Below are 20,664 nucleotides of genomic sequence, written 5' to 3'. Positions count from 1 at the left end.
CGCGGGAGCAGCCCAAAGAAATAGCAAAAAGACCAAAAAAAAAAAAAAAAAAAAAAAAAAGAATTATCTGACCCAGAATAGCAGTAAGTTCCAAGGTTAAAAAACCCTACTGGAGACCACTTACGATCATAGATGCGAGGATACTAACAAACCAAAAACTCTAATTCAAAAAAATAATGCACCAAGACCAGCGTTTATCTCATTTTAATGTTATTTCTGTTTTATGTAAGACATAAATATCTTAATAATAAATAAACATAATAATAAATAATAATAATAAACATCATAATAAGGAAAACCATATAATGATCTCAGTAGATCCTGAATAGGCATTTGATAAAATCCCATGCTATAAGGTCTTAAAACCCAGAGAAGAAGGATCCTGGCTAACCACAGATAATAATAAGAAAAAAAAAATGATCTCAAACCAATAGGTGACATGTAACTTTGAAACATTAGAGGTATTCTCATTGAAATCAAAATATAATTTTATTTTTAAATACTGGTAACATTATTAATAATGTACTTAAATATATGTGTATTTTTAAATATTTTAAAATAATCTTCATTAAAACATTAATAACTTACAGCTATGGAAAGTCAATCATCAAAGTAATTTCTTACATAAAATAGAAATAAGGTACACAACCCTTAGAAAAGAGGGAGCAAAACATCGATTTATTGGATATCAAATGAAATTTCCTAATGCCAATAATAACCAAATCCAAAATATGGTAAGAAAAACATTCCTTTCATAATTTCAACAAAAATGTATTGACCCTAAAAGAAGCATAAGTGACCTGTATGATGAAAATTATGAAACTTTACTGGATAAATCAGAAGACATGGGAAAATATAGCATGTTTCTGTAAAGTCTAGATATCATAAAAGTGTCAATTTCCCCAAATTTGTAGATCTCATGTAATATTTATCAAAGACGCAACTAAGTTTTCAGGGGTAGAACTTTATAAACAACACTTAACCTCATAAGACATACATAAATTGTTAAGAGACAATTTTTAAAGGAGGGCATAATCATGGCTCTAATACAGATATAAAATGAACATAGCAGAGTTCCTGTTGTGGCTCAGTGGAAATGAATCTGACCAGCATCCACGAGGATGCAAGTTCAATCCCTGGCCTCCATCAGTGGGCTAAGGATCCAGCGTTGCCATGAGCTGTGGTGTATGTCACAGATGTGGCTCAGATCCTGCATTGCTGTGGCTGTGGTGTAGGCCAGCAGCTGCATCTCCGACTCAACTCCTAGCCTCTAGACTCTATATGCTGTGGGTGCAGCCCTAAAAAGACAAAATTAATTAAACAAACAAACATTCTAAGGATTTTATTTAGCTCATTAATGAGGGAACCAATGAGATGTTATCAGAGGAGAATTCAAAGTACCAGACATATGTAGGCAGGTAAGTGTTGAAATGAACTTGCAAATAGGTATAAAATGGGTCAATTATCAATTGAATGACACTGAACATAACCAGTTTGCATTTCTGTGGACGAATGTCATTTGATTATAAGTTTTCTACAACTTAGAGAGTTGCAAATTAGCTCAAAGGCAATGGGATATACCCCAGAAGGCTAGCCTGGATAGTTAGTAATCTTTTTCTTTCTTCTTCCTTTTTTTGTTTGCTTGTTTCCCCATTTTAAAACCATTCACAATTTTTTGGCAACAAATACAAAATAAAACAAGCATTATCTCAAGTTGCACAGAATCTTTTAAATGTTGAAGTCTACTGCTTTATGATATTAAAAAACTGAAATCACCTGAAAGGCCATCAAATAAAATATATTTGTGTTCTGTCAACAATGCAGTCCTTTAAACTCATGTTTTCAAGAATATTTGATGACATGAGAAATGCTAACAATAAAATGTTGAGTGGAAAAAAGCAGGATTAAAAACTATGTAGTAAATCTGGGGGTTCCGGAGTTCCCGTTGTGGCACATCAGAAACAAATTCGACTAGGAACCACGACGTTTCAGGTTCCATCCCTGGCCTTGCTCAGGGGGTTAAGGATCTGGTGTTGCCATGAGCTGTGGTGTGGGTCACAGACGGCGGCTCAGATCCTGTGTTGCTGTGGCTCTACCGTGGGCTGGCACCAATTGACCCCTAACCTGGAAACCTCCATATGCCACGGGTACAGCCCTAAAAAGCAAAAAAAAAAAAAAAAAAAAAAAAGTTGGGGGGCTCCCATTGTGGCTCAAGAGGTTAAGAGCCTGATGTTGTCTCTGTGAGGGTGCGGGTTCCATCCCTGGCTTCACTCGGTGGGTTAAGGTTCTGGCGTTGCTGCGAGCTGCAATGAAGGTCGCAGCGCTCAGATCTGCTTGTGGCATAGGCCGCACCTGCAAATCCAATTTGACCCCTAGTCTGGGAACTTCCACATGCCACAGTGCAGCCGTAAACAAGCAAACAAAACTAGGTAGTAAATTTGGTCTGAATTTTAAGAAAAAATATAAAATGAAAAAAACCTACAGGGAAAAAATGCACCAAAACAGTAGGTATTTCCATGGAGCAAAATTGTGGGATATTTTATTTTCTTCTCTTTATGTTTACTCTTTCCTTTCTTCTCACCTTTTATTACATCTCCTCCTCCCTTAAGACTTTCTTTCTTTGAAGATACTTTAATTTGCCAAATCTGCTGATATAGAACAGGTATTACTTCATATGGCAGCTAGCCAAGCGGGGGGAAAGTCATTATCTGTTACTGATTCTTCTACCACTGGCTTTACCGCTGGTCTGGAGTGGACAGACCCTCCTGCTTTTCTGGCTGGGGTCAGAGTGACTCCTTAAAATCCTGCACTTTTAATGAAATCCCGGTTGTCCACCCTGGGCCTAGATTCAGCCAGCGCCCCGCTGGACTGCTGTTTCCCTAGACAGGGACCTTCGCTGGTGCTGTCTTCACATACGTGAAAGGACTGTGTTTTCTTCCTTCTGCAGAACCTAAAGGAGCTGGTGCTGGTGGTGGCTTTGGCGGAGGCGGCGGAATTGGTGGTGGAGGTGGCGGTGGCGGTGGCGGTGGCGGCGGAAGTTTTGGAGGGGGTGGACCACCCGGTTTGGGAGGACTGTTCCAGGCTGGCATGCCGAAGCTGAGATCCACAGCCAACAGGGAGGGTGGTAAGGAGAGTTTCCTTCTCTCTCAGTAACCAAAGACGAGGCAGAATCTGGTGGTTTTGAGGCTTGGCATCCCTTTGAAGGCACTATGCCCTTGAAAACATTTTAGATTGCTTGACATGTTAACGCTTTTTTATAAGGGGAACTCTATTTTGCATCTTTAAAAAAAATCAGAATTAGCTCCATCAAGCTAAAATGTGTCCAGTGTCCTTGGGGGCACCTTGTATTTTTTCATACTTTTCTAAAGGGTGAGCTAGAATGGGAAGACAAGGAGGAGCAATGGAACTTGCCACTCCTGGAAACTCTGCCTGGGGACCTGGCAGATTCTGCATTCTTTATGAGGTGGTCTCACCCAGCTGTCTAGTGTCATAAACACTTGTGAGTCTCTTTTCAAACACTTGATGGACCGTGTCATATGGAATAGAATTACATATCTCACAAAGTCTAAAAAGTTATTCTGCATGACAGACATTTGGCATTTCAGACCAGTGACTCTGCAGGAAGCCACAGAAATGAGTCTACAGGATTGTCTATGACACGATGGCAGAGAGAAAAGTTGAACCTGGTCATGCCTAAAAAAAAACCTTACAGTGTATGAGGCTCTCCTCTGATTATGATAGAAGTTCAAGAAATTTTACCATGAAACTTTATTTTTTTTAACATTTACTGAGTTAGAAGAATTTTATTTCTAATCCTGTGATCTTTTAAAATGTCCACTGGGAGAGTGTGAAATTCTCACATTCATATGAAGATAAAGCACTGAATCCTCTGGGTTAGCTGACTATTTTACTTTGGGATTGTCAAAATCTAGAAAGAGACTCAATGGTAAAAGCGATTCTCTCTTGCCAGATCTGCATTTAAATTTAAATTTAGGAGTTCCTGTTGTAGCTCAGAGGTTAACAAACCCAACTAGGATCCATGAGGACACAGAATCGATCCCTGGCCTTGCTCAGTGGGTTAAAGATCTGGCATTGCTGTGGCTATGGAGTAGGCTGGCAGCTACAGCTCCAATTAGACCCCTAGCCTGGGAACCTCCATATGCTGCAGGTGTGGCCCTAAAAAGCAAAGAACAAAAAAAACCTGTCGTGGCTCAGTGGTTAATGAATCTGACTAGGAACCAAGAGGTTGTGGGTTCGATCCCTGGCCTCGCTCAGTGGGTTAAGGATCTGGTGTTGCCATGAGCTGTGGTGTAGGTCGCAGACATGGCTCGGATCCCACGTTGCTGTGGCTGTGACGAAGGCCGGTGGCTACAGCTCCAGTTAGACCCCTAGCCTGGAAACATCCAGAGGCCACGGGTGTGGACCTAGAAAAGACGAAAAAGAAAAAAAATAAATTAACCAAAAAAATAAACCAATTAAATTTATCTATTTAAAATCCACCAAAAGGATTTGAGGCAGCTGACAAATGCATACATTCTGTACTTTAACAACAGGTGAAGAAGTACAAACAAAAGACAAATGGAAGTAAAACAATAAAATGAAGATGGAATTTAAGTTAGTGCACAAAATGGTATACCAGAAGCATATGCATTCATAGTAAACTATCCACATAATGGATGCCATCCATATAATGGATGTGGATAGAACCTGCACCTTTGATCCAAACTGGGAAGATAAAACTTATCACAAGGGGTGACATAGAAATACAGCACACAGTCAAGGAAAACATAGCTTTTTTTTTTTAGTGCTAAAGTCAAAATAAAAAATTCTCTCTAGAGCTCACATTACTTCACTATATAAATCCAGCCAAATGTCTCTCATGGTGCCTTGGATAAAACCTGAACTCCCTCTGGCCTACAAGGCTCTTTATGACGCAGCCCCTGCAGGCCACTCAGGCTACATTCCATAGGGTTCTCCTCCATGCTCACTATGCCCCAGGCATGTCAGCCTTGGTTTTAACTGGAAGCTCATTTCCACCTCAAGACCTTTGTACCTGCTGGCCCTGAGACTGAAGCACCTCTCTCTCCCTTCTCTTTTCCACGGCTCAAATCTCCGAAGAGCCATCCCCAGCCACCCCATCTATCCTGGCCTTTCTGGGTAGTCTCCATCTCAGCAGCCTATTTTATTTGTTGTGTTTGTGGGAGAGGGCAAGCGTGTCCCCCTACTTGTCCACCATCTTGTCTCCCTCTCAGCAGCCTATTTTATTTGTTGTGTTTGTGGGAGAGGGCAAGTGTGTCCCCCTACTTGTCCACCATCTTGTCTCCCTCTCAGCAGCCTATTTTAGTTTCTTTTTAGTACTTGTAATAATTTGAAAACATTTATGTTCACTGGCTGTTTTTCTTTTAATCTCCCCCACAAGAACGTAACCTCAAGACAGCTGGATCTTTTCTATTTTGTTTACTCCTCAGCCTCTAGCATCTAGAATAATGGCTAGTGTCTAGTATAGCAGATGCTTAATTAATATCTGGTACATTAAATAACTCATGATTGAACTGGTAGAAGTTTTCAGACTAAGCATTTTTTGAGAATTAGCTTGGGTTCCGAGAGATTCTGGGGCAGTGGTTTGAATTGTTCTACAACTTTGGTGCCTCTTTAGTTCTTCCCTTTGTTGAACCAAAGCAGCTGAATATTAATTACATAGTAGGACTGTTCTGTCAATATTGAAGTTGACCTAGTGGGGAAAAATTAAACTATAAAAGTACAGCTGACTACTTGTTTACAGATTCACCGTCCACTGCTGTCAACTCTTTCAATTAAACTTTGACAGTTTGTTTTTTCTTTGACAGTTTATTTCAATCATAACTCTTCCATTATATTTTTCCATCCTCTCTTGGAAATTTCTCCTCAAAGGGACTAGGTAAGCCCTCCCATATAGAAACTTGTATTGGGATAATTAGTTTTTTCACCTAAGATGGCTACATTATTTTTCAAACCTGAAAGGTACAGGGCGGGAGGACAGAGATAGTGATGGGGGGAAAAAAATCATTAGCAGAAATCCCACCTACCAATCCCACCCACCATCCTGTTCTTGTCTTCTATTGAATAGGGGTCCCTCCAGAACGCTTACGTACTTCATCCCTGTTCTTGTCCACACATAAATGCCTAGAGATCGCTCCAAAATCCCTTTGAAAGCTTTTAAAAGCCCATGGGTTGTAGAATCTGGGACTAAAAGAGAAACAGAAAGCTGTGATCTAGTCCTCTGCCTCTAGGAAAGACCACACAAAACCCAATTTATGTAAATCATAGTCACCTGTAGATTACAGCATCCAGGAAAGGGCTTCCGGTGCCGCCAATATGCCTTAGTTGTCTGATTTCCTTTAAGGTTCCTAGTTTTCTAACTGATTTTTGTGGTGGTTGTTGTTCAGATTCTGGAGGAAGCCGACCCCCAATTTTGCCACCGGGAGGAAGATCCACATCTGCCAAACCGTTCTCACCCCCAAGTGGCCCAGGGAGGTTCCCTGTGCCTTCTCCAGGCCACAGAAGCGGACCCCCAGAGCCTCAGAGGAGCCGAATGCCGCCCCCGAGGCCCGACGTGGGTGCAAAGCCCGATAACATTCCCCCTCCGGTGCCTAACACGCCGAGACCCGTCCCGTCAAGTCTGCACAACCGGGGGAGCCCCCTCGCGCCCGGGGCCCCCAGGCAGCCCAGCCCGGGGCCGACCCCTCCCCCTTTCCCAGGAAACCGAGGTGCTGCTTTCGGGGGAGGCTCCATCCGCCAGAGCCCCTCTGCCTCCTCCTCGCCTTTCTCCAACAGGCCTCCCCTACCGCCTACTCCGAGCAGGGCCTTGGATGACAAGCCCCCGCCGCCGCCGCCCCCTGTGGGCAACAGGCCCTCGCTGCACAGGGAGGCCGTCCCTCCGCCTCCGCCGCAGAACAGCAAGCCCCCCGTGCCTTCCACGCCGCGGCCGTCCGCCTCCTCGCAGGCCCCGCCGCCGCCCCCGCCCAGCAGGCCCGGCCCTCCCCCGCTGCCTCCGGGCTCGGGCTCGGGCGGCGGCGGCAGCGATGAAATCCCGAGGCTCCCGCAGCGGAATCTGTCCCTCTCATCGTCGTCCTCGGCGGCGCCTCCCTTACCTTCACCGGGACGGTCGGGCCCTCTTCCGCCCCCGCCCACTGAGAGACCCCCTCCTCCGGTGAGGGACCCACCGGGCAGATCAGGTAAGTTAGGACCTGCGGCCAGTGGTCTCTCTGCAGCCCAGCCAGGCCCGGGGTCCCTAACAACCACGCGGAGAGAGCCCAGCAAAAGCTTAGGTACTCTCTCAGGCGGCTCAGACCTTTTAGGTGACACATAAGCCGCCTGTTTCCTCTCGACCTCACCTAAACCTCTGAGGAGACTGGGACCAGTATTTCTGTCCATGTTTCCGAGGTGAGGAGACTGAGAAACCAAGAAAGTTAAACAAGCCCAAGCACGTGAATGAAGGGGCTAGCACTTGCACCGTCCACCTCACCCGCTCTGCTCCTCTGTCTCCCTAGAGGGAATTTCTGCTGCCTTAACCGGGGACTAAATTCCCACCTCCTGTAGGAGGGCCTATTATTCCAACAAGAAGGGAGTTGAGTTATTGCATCCTGTACTTCTCAAGCTTTGCGGCCACTTCCCTGCTCATTAAAGACACTTACTAGGGTACATTTTGCTGTCTATTCACATCTCTAGATCCCTAGGAGAATCAGATAAAGGTAGAAGGCCTTCTCTCGATAAAAATGTTCATAAGCATAACCTTAACATTTACCTGCTGTTTCATGGATTGAAGGACCTGCTCAAGCCCATCTGTGTCCCCTCTCAGAGCTGAGAAACCTGAATCTAAGGGCAGAACCTTCAGAGTATGAAATGAAATGTGAGGAGTTTGTACTCTCTCTCCTGCTTATCATAGGTGCCTTTTTGTTTTCTGTTAGTTATTGACAGAGTCAGAACTACTTTTTTTTTTTTTTGTCTTTTTGCCTTTTCTAGGGCCGCTCCCTCGGCATATGGAGCTTCCCAGGCTAGGGGTCGAATCGGAGCTGTAGCCGCTGGCCTAAGCCAGAGCCACAGCAACGGGGGATCCGAGCCGCATCTGCATCCTACACCACAGCTCATGGTAATGCCAGATCCTTAACCCACTGAGCAAAGCCAGGGATCGAACCCACAGCCTCACGGTTCCTAGTCGGATTCGTTAACTACTGAGCCACGATGGGAACTCCAGAACTACTTTTTATATTTAACCTTACCACATACATACAAGATGTCTGGAAACAGGGCATTAGTTGGTCTACGAAAAGCTATATGACCTTTGACCCCATGACCTCAGGAACCTAATAAACACCATTTTTTTAAACCAGCAGTCCTCAAACTTGACCACATACTGGAATCACTCGGGGGGTTTTCAAAACCATGATGTCTGGGTCCCTACCCCAGGGTTTTTGGTTTCATTGGGGCCTGGGCTGCAACCCGGGTATCAGGATATTTGGAAGCTCCCCAGTGACTGTAATGTGTAGCAGAGTTTGAGAACCACTCCTTCAAACCACTCTGCCAGGGAGAGTCAGCTACAAATATAAGAAGTTGCTAGTCTATTCAATTCAATCGCTAGATACTGTGGCATCTCATTAAGTATGCGTCAATGAACAAATGAGAACAAGCAGTCAGATGAAAGAAATGCAGTGTTTTCTTCTTACCCAACAGTTACAGATTTTCCCCCAAAGTGGTTGAGATGCTGTTTGCATGGCTCTTCAAAATGGATGAATCAACAGATTAAATGTTCCCCAAAATAGGATAGGCAGAGATATATAATTATAATGTTTGTTGTTTCTTTCAATTACATAAGTCATACTTGTTTTATAGAAAATACAGAAAAGTATAAAGAAAAAAATCATGTATAAGTCCTGCCTCCACCACCATCCAGATATAACATTGTTTACATACCCTTTCCGTCTTTTAAAAATGCATATATGGGGCATTCCCTGGTGGCCTGGTGGTTAGGATTTGATGCTTTCATTGCTGTGGCCCAGTTTCAACCCCTGGTCTGGAACTGAGAGCCCACATGAAGCCACCTCACACAGTGCCCCCCCCCAAAAAAAGTGCATATATATATATGTGTGTGTCTGCAGTATCAGTATCACACTACATATATGGTTTGGTGATTTATTTTTTAATTCAGCAATATCTTGCTAACGTTTTCTCATGTGATTGACTATTCTTTTACAACCTGACTTTTTTTGCCACATCTGCAGCACACAGAGGTTCCCAGGCCAGGGATCGAACCAGTACTACAGCAGTGACCCAAGCCACTGTAGTGACGATTCCAGGTCCTTACCCTACTATGCCACAAAGGAACTCCACAACCTGACTTTTAATGGCTACATAATATTAAATCCCCTGTTCTTACGGGCCATCTCTAGCATTGTGCCATTGCAGATTATGCAGGGGTACATTCTTGTAGCTAATTATTTGTGCACATCTCCATGTATTTCTTTTAGATGAATTCCTAGAAATGTAATTTCTAGGACAGTGGGCGTACATTGTAAATTATGGATTTCATAGGTACTACCAAGTTTGCCTCTAGAAAATTCCCACTAATTTATATTTCCACAGGGAACATATGAGAGGTCATCAGGCACCGTCTGTATTTTGAGAGGTGGCTTGGCTTCATTGTTAGGGGAGTGCTTTAGAATTTGACAAAACTGAGTCAGTTCTTCCACTCATTAGCCTCCCGACTTGGACTCTTTAAGCTCCAACACCTCTGAGGCCTCACCTCCTGTCCCTACATTCCTCAGGGTTGTTATAAGAATTAAACGAAACAGGTGTATATAGTGGTTATCTCACGTCCCCACATGTAGTAAGTCACATTCAATAAATGAACATTTTTATTATTATGCTACCAATAGGAAAAAAAAATCTTTTTTATTATGCTTACCTAGGTTAGGAGCAGGGGGCTGGAAAAGAGAGAGATCAGGTTGATCAGGTTGCAGAGTACCCGGCCTCATCGTACTGGAAGTCTAGTCTGCATTTAGTGCCAGTTAGCTTGTGAGCCACTTCTGCCCCCAATAAATCTATTCGTATTGACTGGGACAGACTCCAGCAATGAGAAGCAGGTGGGGCAATAAATAAACCCTACCGGGTAAAGCACTAAAGACTCCTGAGAGACAAACCAGGGCTGGGTATGCCTCCACCTCCATCAAGGATCTGAACCAAACTTCCAGGCAGGAAGACCTTTGATGGGTGGGTCGTTCAGTTTAAGGTCCTCTAGTTGGATTCTGAATCTGTGGTTAACAAGAGATACTTATATTTATAGCACCGTAAGATGTTGTCTTTACATAAAATGTCAGTGTCTTGCTAGTGACACACACCACTGAAGGTTAGGAATAATTACTAAGGCCATTTTAATTTGCATCGAAATGTTCAAGTTCCTTTTTTTTTTTTTGTCGTTGTTTGTCTTTTGTTTTTTAGGGCCACACCCAAGACATATGGAAGTTCCCAGGCTAGGAGCTGAATCGGAGGTGCAGGTGCCAGCCCACACCATAGCTCACTGCAGTGCCAGATCCTTAACCCAATGAGGGAGGCCAGGGATTGAACCTGCATCCTCATGGATACTAGGTTGGGTTCCTTTCCTCGGAGCCACAATGGGAACTCCAAGTTTGTTTTTGTTTTTTCAGGGCTGCAGGTGCAGCATATGGAAGTTCCCAGGCTAGGGGTGGAATTGCAGCTACAGCTGCCGGCCTACACCACAGCTCACAGCAACGCCGGATTCTTTAACCCAATGAGAAAAGCCAGGATTGAACCCGAATCCTCATGGATCCTAGTTGGGTTTGTCACCCCTGAGCTACAGTGGGAACTCCCCAGTTGTTGTTTTTTAATTTACTCGTGACCCAAATAGCTGCTGCACTTGGGAGGATGGGAAAAGCAAGACATGTTACATTCTTCTTTTTGACAGCAGAAAGGATTTTGAATTATTTCCTAGAAACTTAAACTTGACTGGTTATACCATGGCAATGCAATTTTTAAAAAATGGTTTCAAATAATTAGATAGTACCTGATTTACCTGATTTTTGACTAATTATTTTTGGCAACAGTGTTATGAAAAAAGTGCTCTTTTGTAGACAAGAAGTCAAATTCCATAGGATAACCAGCCTGCTCAGGGTCAGGGTCCAGCACCAGCATTTATAGGCATACTGATTAGCACAGAGATTAACTCCCTATGTTAATCTGCCTCCTCAAAGAGAAGAACCAAGAAGGAACTCCCACTGTTCTCAGAATGACTGATATTTGGCCTCCTGGTTCTGCTTCTGCCTAGAAACAGTTCATATGCATCACAGAAACATTATTATTAGCAATAATACCATGCATTTAAAGAACTCAGTCCTGGAGTTCCCATTGTAGCGCAGAGGTTAACAAATCTGACTAGGAACCATGAGGTTGCTGGTTCAATCCCTGACCTTGCTCAATGGGTTAAGGATCCGGTGTAGCCGTGAGCTGTGGTGTAGGTTGCAGATGCGACTCAGATCCCATGTTGCTGTGGCTGTGGTGTAGGCCAGCATCTACAGCTCCGATTCGACCCCTAGCCTGGGAACCTCCATGTGCTGCGGGAGTGGCCCAAGAAAAGGCAAAAAAATAAATAAATAGGTAAAGAACTCAGTCCCCCTGGAGACCTAAAATAACTTCATAATTATCTTATTTTTAAAATAGCATTTACTGGAGTTCCCTTGTGGTGCAGCAGGTTAAGGATCCAGCATTGTCACTGCAAAGGCTCAGGTCACTGCTATGGCATAGGTTTGATCCCTGGCCTGAGAACTTCCACACGCTGCGGGCATGGCCCAAAAAAAAAAAAAAAGGAAAATAGCATTTACTTAATAAGTAACATGTCACAGTAATTAGTTCAATAGCTATTTAAAAGGTATTTTAGATATTTTTAAAAGTATACAGTTGTCAATGTGAATAAATGACTCCCTGTTCAGCTGTATCATCTCCAATCTCAATAACAGCTCAACACCAAATAGCCATTTAGCTTTCAGTGTGTACTTGTTACACATATGTGTGTACATTGGTGCATTTCTGTGCCTACTCCTTTCTTGGCTAAATCTCCTAGGAAGTCTTCGCCATTTCTCCATATTCTCTAGTAAAAGGACGTGTATCCAGCAGGCAGAAAGCATAGCACTATGTCATGTTTCTTTTGCTCCAGGCCCTCTCCCACCACCTCCTCCAATGAACAGAAATGGCAGCACATCTCGAGCTCTGCCTGCCACCCCTCAGTTGCCGTCCAGGAGTGGAATAGATAGCCCCAGAAGTGGGCCCAGGCCTCCTCTTCCTCCCGACAGACCTGGCGCAGGGGCACCTCCCCCACCTCCACCATCCACATCAATCAGAAATGGCTTCCAAGACTCTTCATGTGAAGGTGAGGTGTGGTCCCAGCTCCTCGGAAATGTACAAGCGATAAAAGGGAAGCAACGGAATGGCAGGTGTATCTGCTGTGGCGACGCAGTGGCCTGCAGATATTAAGCAGCGTACCTCTGCCATCATTATCAGAGGTTTCTAGCTATTCCTTCCACTTGTGGAGGAATAATTAAGTATCCGAAACCTCAGCCCCCAGCTCTTGAGAAGGACTGGTTGGGTCCTAATCACTCTAGTTAAAATCATCTGGATCTGTCTTTGGTTTGATTTGCAGACCAGTATTTTATCAGTGTGCTAGTCAGTGACATTTGCAGCCCTTTTACCTTTTCTCGAAACTTCTAGACACAAAACTAGAAGCAGTCTCTGCCGTTCTATTTCACTCTGTGCCTTTCATTACATAAGTCTTCAGAGCAGATTGTGCACTGAAGATACTGTTTGTTTTTCTCCTTCAGATGAGTGGGAAAGCAGATTCTACTTCCATCCCATTTCTGATTTGCCACCTCCAGAGCCATATGTACCAACAACCAAGAGTTATCCCAGTAAATTGGCAAGAAATGAAAGCCGGAGTGAGTATTTCTACCAGGGCTTTTGGGTGCCTTCACACTTGAGTAGCCTGAGTTATACACAACTCAGGGTTGTGCAGGAAATCCAGGCCTCTTGCGTGGAGTGGGGAGATTTCAGAGAAATCACTCCTGGATTGGGAGCCATCACAGTTCTGTTGAACTCCCCTTCTGTACTCATTGAGGAAGATGGAGACATCCAGGATGCATATAAGAAATGGTTATTTTGGTTTTTGGCCACTTCCATGTGGCATGTATAAGTTCCTGGGCCAGGGATCGAACCTGTGCCGTAGCAGTGACCAGAGCCACTGCAGTGACCTTAACACATCACACCAAAAGGGAACTCCAGAAATGATTAATGTGTCATTACAAGCTTAAAACACCTTTAGTTGGCTAGTAGGTTACATTTTATTATTTTACTTGTTTGGACAATCTTTCCCCATTTTGATCTTCCTAAGATGGCACAACTAGAGCCATCTTCCATTTCTACTAGTTTTGAGACCGGCAGAATGTCTCACTACTTAAAAACTCCCTATAACTGCTTGGATCTTTTAAACATTAGTGTAGCTTTACAGACCACTACATGAAAATTTTAAGTATACCCATAATCTTTCCACATAATGTAACATATTTTCATCTTACCAGGTTTTTTTCTAGTTTTTATCCATCTAATTCTGATTTATATAGTTTTTTGGAAGTGAGGTTAATAGAACATTGCTTCGTAAACACTCCCCTATTTTATCATGTGGTTTTTATTTATATGACTCTATCAATCAGCATATAATAATTTAGTTTACTATTATTGGACATATGGATTATTTTTCTTTAAATAGTTGTAATGCTACCATAAAGAAATGAATCACTTTTCCCTTATTGAAAAAAAATGTGAACATGAAGAGAAAATAGCAAAACTGATGTTTCCCAACAATAAATGTATAGAAGAAAGAATTAGCATGTCACATACATGTATCACGGATGAGGCTCTGTTTTGTACAACCTTGGCTTTAGAACCAAACTCCCATGCCAAAAATGTGTGGAGAAGCTGTGTTTTGAGCATGTCAAACAACTGTCACAGTGTCCCAGGCCTTGTCCTCCTTCACATACCCTGAGCCTATTCATCTTTTTTTACATTGTTTTTATTAGAGTTGATTTACAAGGTTCTGTCAATTTCTGCTCTACAGTAAAGTGACCCAGTCATACATGTTATTGACTCTTTCTTAATACACAATTCTTAATTTGTGGTTGGTTGGTTCCCAGCCTTAGAACAGATTAATATCATCTAAAGTCAAGGTTGGTTAGAAGCTAAATCACTGACTACAGGGAGAAGTGATAGGTGGCAGTCTTGGGTCAAAGGAGGAGCTAGGGACACAGAGTTGTGCTAGGGATTACAGCACAGGATAATACCAGCTATTTCTGTTGGGTTATTTAGAACAGGTCATGGAGTTCCCGTCGTGGCTCAGTGATTTAACGAATCCGACTAGGAACCATGAGGTTGTAGGTTCAATCCCTGGCCTCACTCAGTGAGTTAAGGATCCAGCATTGCCGTGAGCTGTGGTGTAGGTTGCAGATGAGGCTTGGATCCCGCGTTGCTGTGGCTGTGGTGTAGGCCAGAGGCAACAGCTCCGGTTAGACCCCTAGCCTGGGAACCTCCATGTGCCGTGGGTGCGGCCCTAGAAAAGACAAAAAAAAAAAAAAAAGAACAGTTCAAATTATGCTTTGTGCCTCTGTGAAGAATTCAAAGAATTAGAAAATATTTTAGGAAAATTTCCCTGAAGAAAATGCTGGAAGTAAACAGAATACTGCTGCTTGAAAAGACAAGTTTAGTTCCTAGGTAAACTTACTTATGTGGAATACTGCATTCCTAGATGAGCCTAAGAAAAGAGGCGTAACTATAATAAAATTATACAGGAGTTGCTGGTTGGAAATTTTTGGTTACAAAGTCAGTCTTCACATGGACAGATATCCTTGAGTTCTCTGCCCCCAACCCTGTGCTCTTTGTGTATTTAAGTCAGTAACAGACTTATCCTGCCAGCTCCTCTAGATTTTTAGTAGTTGAACACATTACACTGTCCACAGCTTGAGGACTGGAACCATCCTGTTAACTACTGCATCTTAAGTAGCACAGAGCTTGAAATATAGTAGGCATTTTAAAATTTTCTTAAATCAGTAATTTCCACTGCCAATAAAAATATATTTCTAGCATTAGGCATATTTAATATTTTAATGATAATGGATCATCTCATACAAATAAAGTACTATGGAGTGGTTTTATCCTGCTCCTGTACCTGCCTCGGCCTCAAGGCCCAGTGCCTCCTGAACGATACCACCTCATTGCAGCTTTGCACAAGTGTTTTCCTACCCATGTGTGATGTGTCAAATTCTGGTCAAGGCTCCATGACAAATGGCTGATTTACTTCCAGATGAGACATTCTTTAGGCCTCTGCCCCCAGAAAAGACTTGGTTGGGATGAAAAGAGGAAAAGGCGAGGTAATGGACTGCCAGTGGTTTCCTCTAGCTCCTCCTCTTGCTCAGAGATTTGTTTCACCTCAGAAATCCTAAGTAGGCGACTTCGGTTGCCATCAGTGAAGTGGCTGCCTGCTGAGGAGTCTGTCAGTGCCAGCCCACCTGAGTCTCAGAGCAGTGGCCGTAGCAGACCCACTCACCTGAGGAGTCCTTCACAGACTGGCACACAGCATCTGAGCACCTGGCTTCATGCCTAACACCTATTAGATCCTCAAAACAATGTGCGTGGGACAAATGAATGTTTACACTATGAATGGATTTTACCCCTGGTTATGGTATGCTGATAGCCCACAAATATGCATAGTTTTTAGAAGAACATGTCAGTAGAAGTGAAGTGAAAACCTATGAAATGGGATAAAATAGTTGCAGAGCATATGTCTGATAAAAGGTTAATATCTGCAATATATAAAGAATTCCTACAATTCAACAAAAAAAAACCAGTTTTTAAAATGGATCAAACATTTCTTGGAATAAGATATACAGATTGTCAGTAAGCACACGAAAAGATGGTCAACATCACTAATAATTAGGAAAATGCAAATAAAACTATGGTGAAATACCACTTTACTCCCATTAGGATGGCTACTATCAAAAAAGCATTGTTTAGAAATTAGAAGATGTCTGACTACACAACAAAAGGGAGCTGGTTTAAACTGTAGTATACTAACATAATAGAATGCAGTGTGTAATTAATAATATTTGTAAATAGTGACTTTAAAAGTATATTCAGGGAGTTCCCGTCGTGGTGCAGTGTTTAACGAATCCGACTAGGAACCATGAGGTTGCAGGTTCGATCCCTGCCCTTGCTCAGTGGGTTAATGATCCAGCGTTGCCTCGAGCTGTGGTGTAGGTCGCAGATGCGGCTCAGATCCAGTGTTGCTATGGCTCTGGCATAGGCTGGCAGCTACAGCTCCCATTAGACCCCTAGCCTGGGAACCTCCTATATGCCGTGGGAGTGGCCCAAGCAATGGCAAAAAAAGACAAAAATATTCAAATGGACTATAAAATCCTATTTTTGGAAGACATAGGGGAACTGTTTATCTATAGAAAATAAATAGAAAAAATAGACATATTATTGGTTATCTCTGGGTGGTACAAGCATTGGTGAAATTTTATTTTATTTTTGTCTTTTCTAGGGCCGAACCCGCGCGGCATATGGAGGTTCCCAGGCTAGGGGTCCAGTCAGAGCTGTAACTGCCAGCCTATTCCACAGCCACAGCCACACCAGGCCCAAGACGCGTCTGTGACCCATACCACAGCTCAAGACAACGCCGGATCCTTAACCCACTGAGCAAGGCCAGGGATTGAATCCAAAACCTTATGGTTCCTAGTCGGATTTGTTTCCACCGCACCACAACGGGAACTCCCGCAGTGGTGAATTTTTGTTTCTTTTTGCTCATCCATATTTTCTCAATCTAAAATAAACAATACTGTGTTTGTGATGAGGAAAAAAATAATTTTTTAAAAACTCCAACTTTGTGCAGGCGCTCAGCGTAGCCAGTGTGGGTCATCTTTCCCCAGTGAAGACAAAGTTTGAGCAAACCTTACTTGCTTCTTCCCCTCCTTTGTCAGGCACTTGTGCTGGTTATTTACAGCCTCGATTCTGGCTGTGTTGGCGGGGAGCGGAGCGGGCTCATAGGTACTTGTGCAACCATCCTTAAGTTTTTGCAGAGAGAACATAAGCTTTCTAACCAAGATGTCTATTTTGTCTATTTTTTCATCAAGGTGGATCCAACCGAAGAGAAAGGGGTGCCCCACCCCTTCCTCCCATCCCGAGGTGATCCTTGCCTGCTTTTCTCCACCCAAGCCCAAGCGCTCCTTCTGTTGTTGCTGTCCAAGAGTCACACACCTCCTCCCCCTTTTTTCCCTTGTCCCCTTCACATCAGCAGTAGGGAAGAAGGGAGATGACACGGAAATCTATGTGTGCAGGGTGGGAATGCAGTAAAGAAACGCACCTCGCTTTTCATATTGTATATATTCTTAAAGCTAGTGCTTACTTCAGCTACAACCTGCCAGTGTTGGCTGCTTTAGGGATGCCATAGGCTTTTGTGGCAGGTAGGCAGAAATGAATTCTGTCTGAGCTTTCAACCAGCCAAATTCAAACATTCACTGCTTCTTTGCTACAGACTACAATATTAAAGTCCCTGAGAGCTGTCTGCCCCCATGCCTTTTTTTGCATGCTTGGCCCCCTGTCTGTTTCCATGAACCACAGACCACCTAAGCAAGTTTCTCACATAAAATGTTTGTGATTATAGGATGTTCAATCTTTGGCAGACTGAGGTAAGCTCTAGGACAGAGCTGTCCAACAGAAATACGAGCCATATATACAATTTAAAATTTTCTAGTAGCCATGTTAAAAAAGGGAAAGAAATAGGTGAAATCAAATTTAATATATTTATTTAACCCCAACATCCAAAACATGATCATTTCAACTTGCAATCACTCTAACAATTTTAATGAGATAATTTTGTATTTTGGGGGGTACTAAGTCTTACACATCTCCATTTGGACTTGTCACATTTCAAGTGTTCAGTAGCCACCCATGGTTGGTGGCTACCATACTGGACAGCACAGGTCCAGCAGGTAGAAACTAGTGTAAAAACCTCTTGTTTAAAAACCAAAAAAAGGTAAGATGAGATTTAGCAATTTAAGAGGTAACTAAATATAAATTTAGGACCCAAATACCTTGTTCGGCAGGTAGCTTGACCTTCAATATTGCTCCTTGATTTTCCCTCTTCCCTTGAAATTTATATGCAAATATTGCTTCACATTATCAAGGTCAGAAGTTGATCTACTAGGGTTTACAGTTACTTGGAATAAAGCCATGGGAAAGAAAATAAAAGCCCTGTCAGGGCTCCAGGGCTCAGAACCAGCTGCCTTGAGCTCACCTGTCGGTTGGCCTCCTGCCTTTGCATCTGAAGTGGCTTCATTCCTCTCCAGCCCAGCTTGCTCATAAGCTCCATAGTTGTGAAGGAAAGTCAAGGAAAGATAGCAAGTCAGAAATGTGGAAGAAGGAACAGATTTGAGTTGAGGGGCAAAACTCTAAAAATGTAAACGTGATGCTTATGGAGTTGAGAGAAAGAGATTGCTGCTGGAAATTGGAGGGAACTTGTTTCGAATCTGTCTGGGAGAATCATTTGCCTTGGATCTATGCAAATAAAGCTCCCCCAAAGGACCATAGGGATGAGCCAGCCTTGCCTTTTTTGTATGGTTTTGTTTACACAACATTACTGGGACTTTTAAATTTAGGTATAGAGTTGGGAAAAAAGATTTCCATTTAGATGTTTTATATGGTTGATTATGTTTAAAATTACCATTACTTATTTTTTAAAAGCACACAGCTATATATGTTTATGTATATCTACCTAAACTTTGTATCATGGTTTCAGTGTATTGTTCATGTATTACTGGGACATGCTAACAAGAAATCAATCCAAAGAAAAATTTGAAAGCATTCCTATTTATAGAATAAGTAATTGTTTCATTTATATAAAAGCAAAAGAACTTAGAGTTCTAATAAAATGGGATATCTAATAAATTATGAAGTTACCCATTTGAATATATTATATTTTTATAACTTTCCTTGCCAAAGTCCTGGGCTTATTAGTACATTAGAGAACTTGGCTTTTCCCCCTCACCTCTACCATCCATTTGTCTCATTCATTCATTTGGGGCCTTTCACCTAAAGAGAATCAAGAAATATAAAGGTGCAACAAGATTGGCAAAATATTTTCCAAAAAATGTTTTAATCACTAACATTTTGCTAATATTGAAGCATCATTTTGTGTTGAATTCTTTGACTAGATGTCAACAGTTGATAAATATCCCTATAATAAAGCCTAATGACCCATTTCAGAAAAGATGGAGCTGGGCCTTCCTAGCAAATACAGCAGAGAAAAATCTGACCCAAAGAAGAGTCTGAATTTTGTATGGGGTAGTAAGAATGGCCAATTCCTTGTATATTCCAGCTTTGCAGGTACCATCCTAAAGTGTGAAACAGGGTTGCAGCTCAAAGTTGCTATTCTTCCAGGATAGAAATGTTTTAGAATAGAGTGTATTTTTTAAGTGAATATTCCATTAATTCATGTACACCCTTTCTTTTAAAGTTAGAAACCTAACTGTATTCTAAACTTTGAATAAGCTTTGTGCTAAACTTCAAATATGGAAGATCACAAAAATTAATATTTTCTTCCCTGAAACCAGAGTTTACATGTGTGTTTTCCCCATAAAATGTCCAGATAAATGTATTCAAGATGCAATACAGTATTTTAACATTCACATATCATTTTATATTGAAATATATTACAGTATTAAAATTCAGTGTTCCGTATTTATTTCAGTATGCATTTTATTTAGTAAAAACCGAGAAAAATGTTTAATCCAATGGTGCCTTACTTAGTAATTTGAAAGAAATTGACTTTTTATGTCTAAGTAGCAGATGATTTGCATATTTGTAAAAACCGTTAGGCCTTTTATATTTTAACTTGTAATACCAATTTTGTTCTTTTAGTAGCAGAAATGTGATGACTGTTAAAGTGCCCAAAATTTTGTGGCATGAAATTAATTTTTCCCTGTTTATAGTCAGAAACTGTAAAGGAAGAAAAATGTTTTCATCCCACTGCATTACGTAAACATGCACATTTCGGTACTTATGTCATCAGGATAGTTTAAATGATGGGGTAGGGTCTACCCTAGACATCTGTGTCTTTGTAAGTTAGTCAGACAATAAATAAAAGCAGAATGGTCAGAGTGTCATCTGGTGGGTTTTATTTTAACTACTATGTAAATATAAATGAAAAAGCAAGTATATGTTTTCTGCTTTATACTCTGGTAGAGAAAGACAAACTCAAAAAGCAGCAGCCCATAGAGTCAGTAAACATTGATCACTCTATAATCTTGTTTTGTCCTGAGAACTTGCATCGTAGTCAAAATCTGTTGTCTATTGCGGCAAATGGTTCTACCCTGAGGTAAAAGATGAACGGTGGCAGCAGTGGAAGGTGTAACTACAAAAATTATCCCTGACAATGAAAAATATAACGAAGGCCAATGGGAATTTAGGAGGCCTGATAGTTTTTTTACATTATCTGCTCGGTATGTGTGTATACATATCTTAATATAATAGTTAAGAAATTAGGAAGACTTGCCTTCATCTCTTTGATGGACTCCACTT

At 42.1% G+C, this 20,664-nt stretch overlaps 1 protein-coding gene across 4 annotated transcripts in view; it reads left to right on the top strand.

Annotated features, from left to right (window-relative positions):
- WIPF1 (WAS/WASL interacting protein family member 1) overlaps positions 1–20,249 on the top strand; it is a 125,431-nt gene extending 105,182 nt beyond the window's left edge. For all 4 annotated transcript variants that reach the window (XM_021074983.1, XM_021074985.1, XM_021074984.1 and 1 more), the window contains 5 exons: positions 2,948–3,124; positions 6,426–7,214; positions 12,203–12,415; positions 12,864–12,977; positions 17,220–20,249. In XM_021074983.1, coding sequence (XP_020930642.1) covers positions 2,948–3,124; positions 6,426–7,214; positions 12,203–12,415; positions 12,864–12,977; positions 17,220–17,275 — 1,349 coding nt within the window. In that variant the 3' untranslated portion in view covers positions 17,276–20,249. The remainder of the gene's footprint in view (positions 1–2,947; positions 3,125–6,425; positions 7,215–12,202; positions 12,416–12,863; positions 12,978–17,219) is intronic.

This window comes from Sus scrofa, chromosome 15 (genome assembly GCF_000003025.6).
Source record: "Sus scrofa isolate TJ Tabasco breed Duroc chromosome 15, Sscrofa11.1, whole genome shotgun sequence".
Classification (NCBI taxonomy): domain Eukaryota; kingdom Metazoa; phylum Chordata; class Mammalia; order Artiodactyla; family Suidae; genus Sus; species Sus scrofa.
Note: the sequence above shows the minus strand (reverse complement) of the source record. Positions and strands in the feature narration are given on the sequence as shown.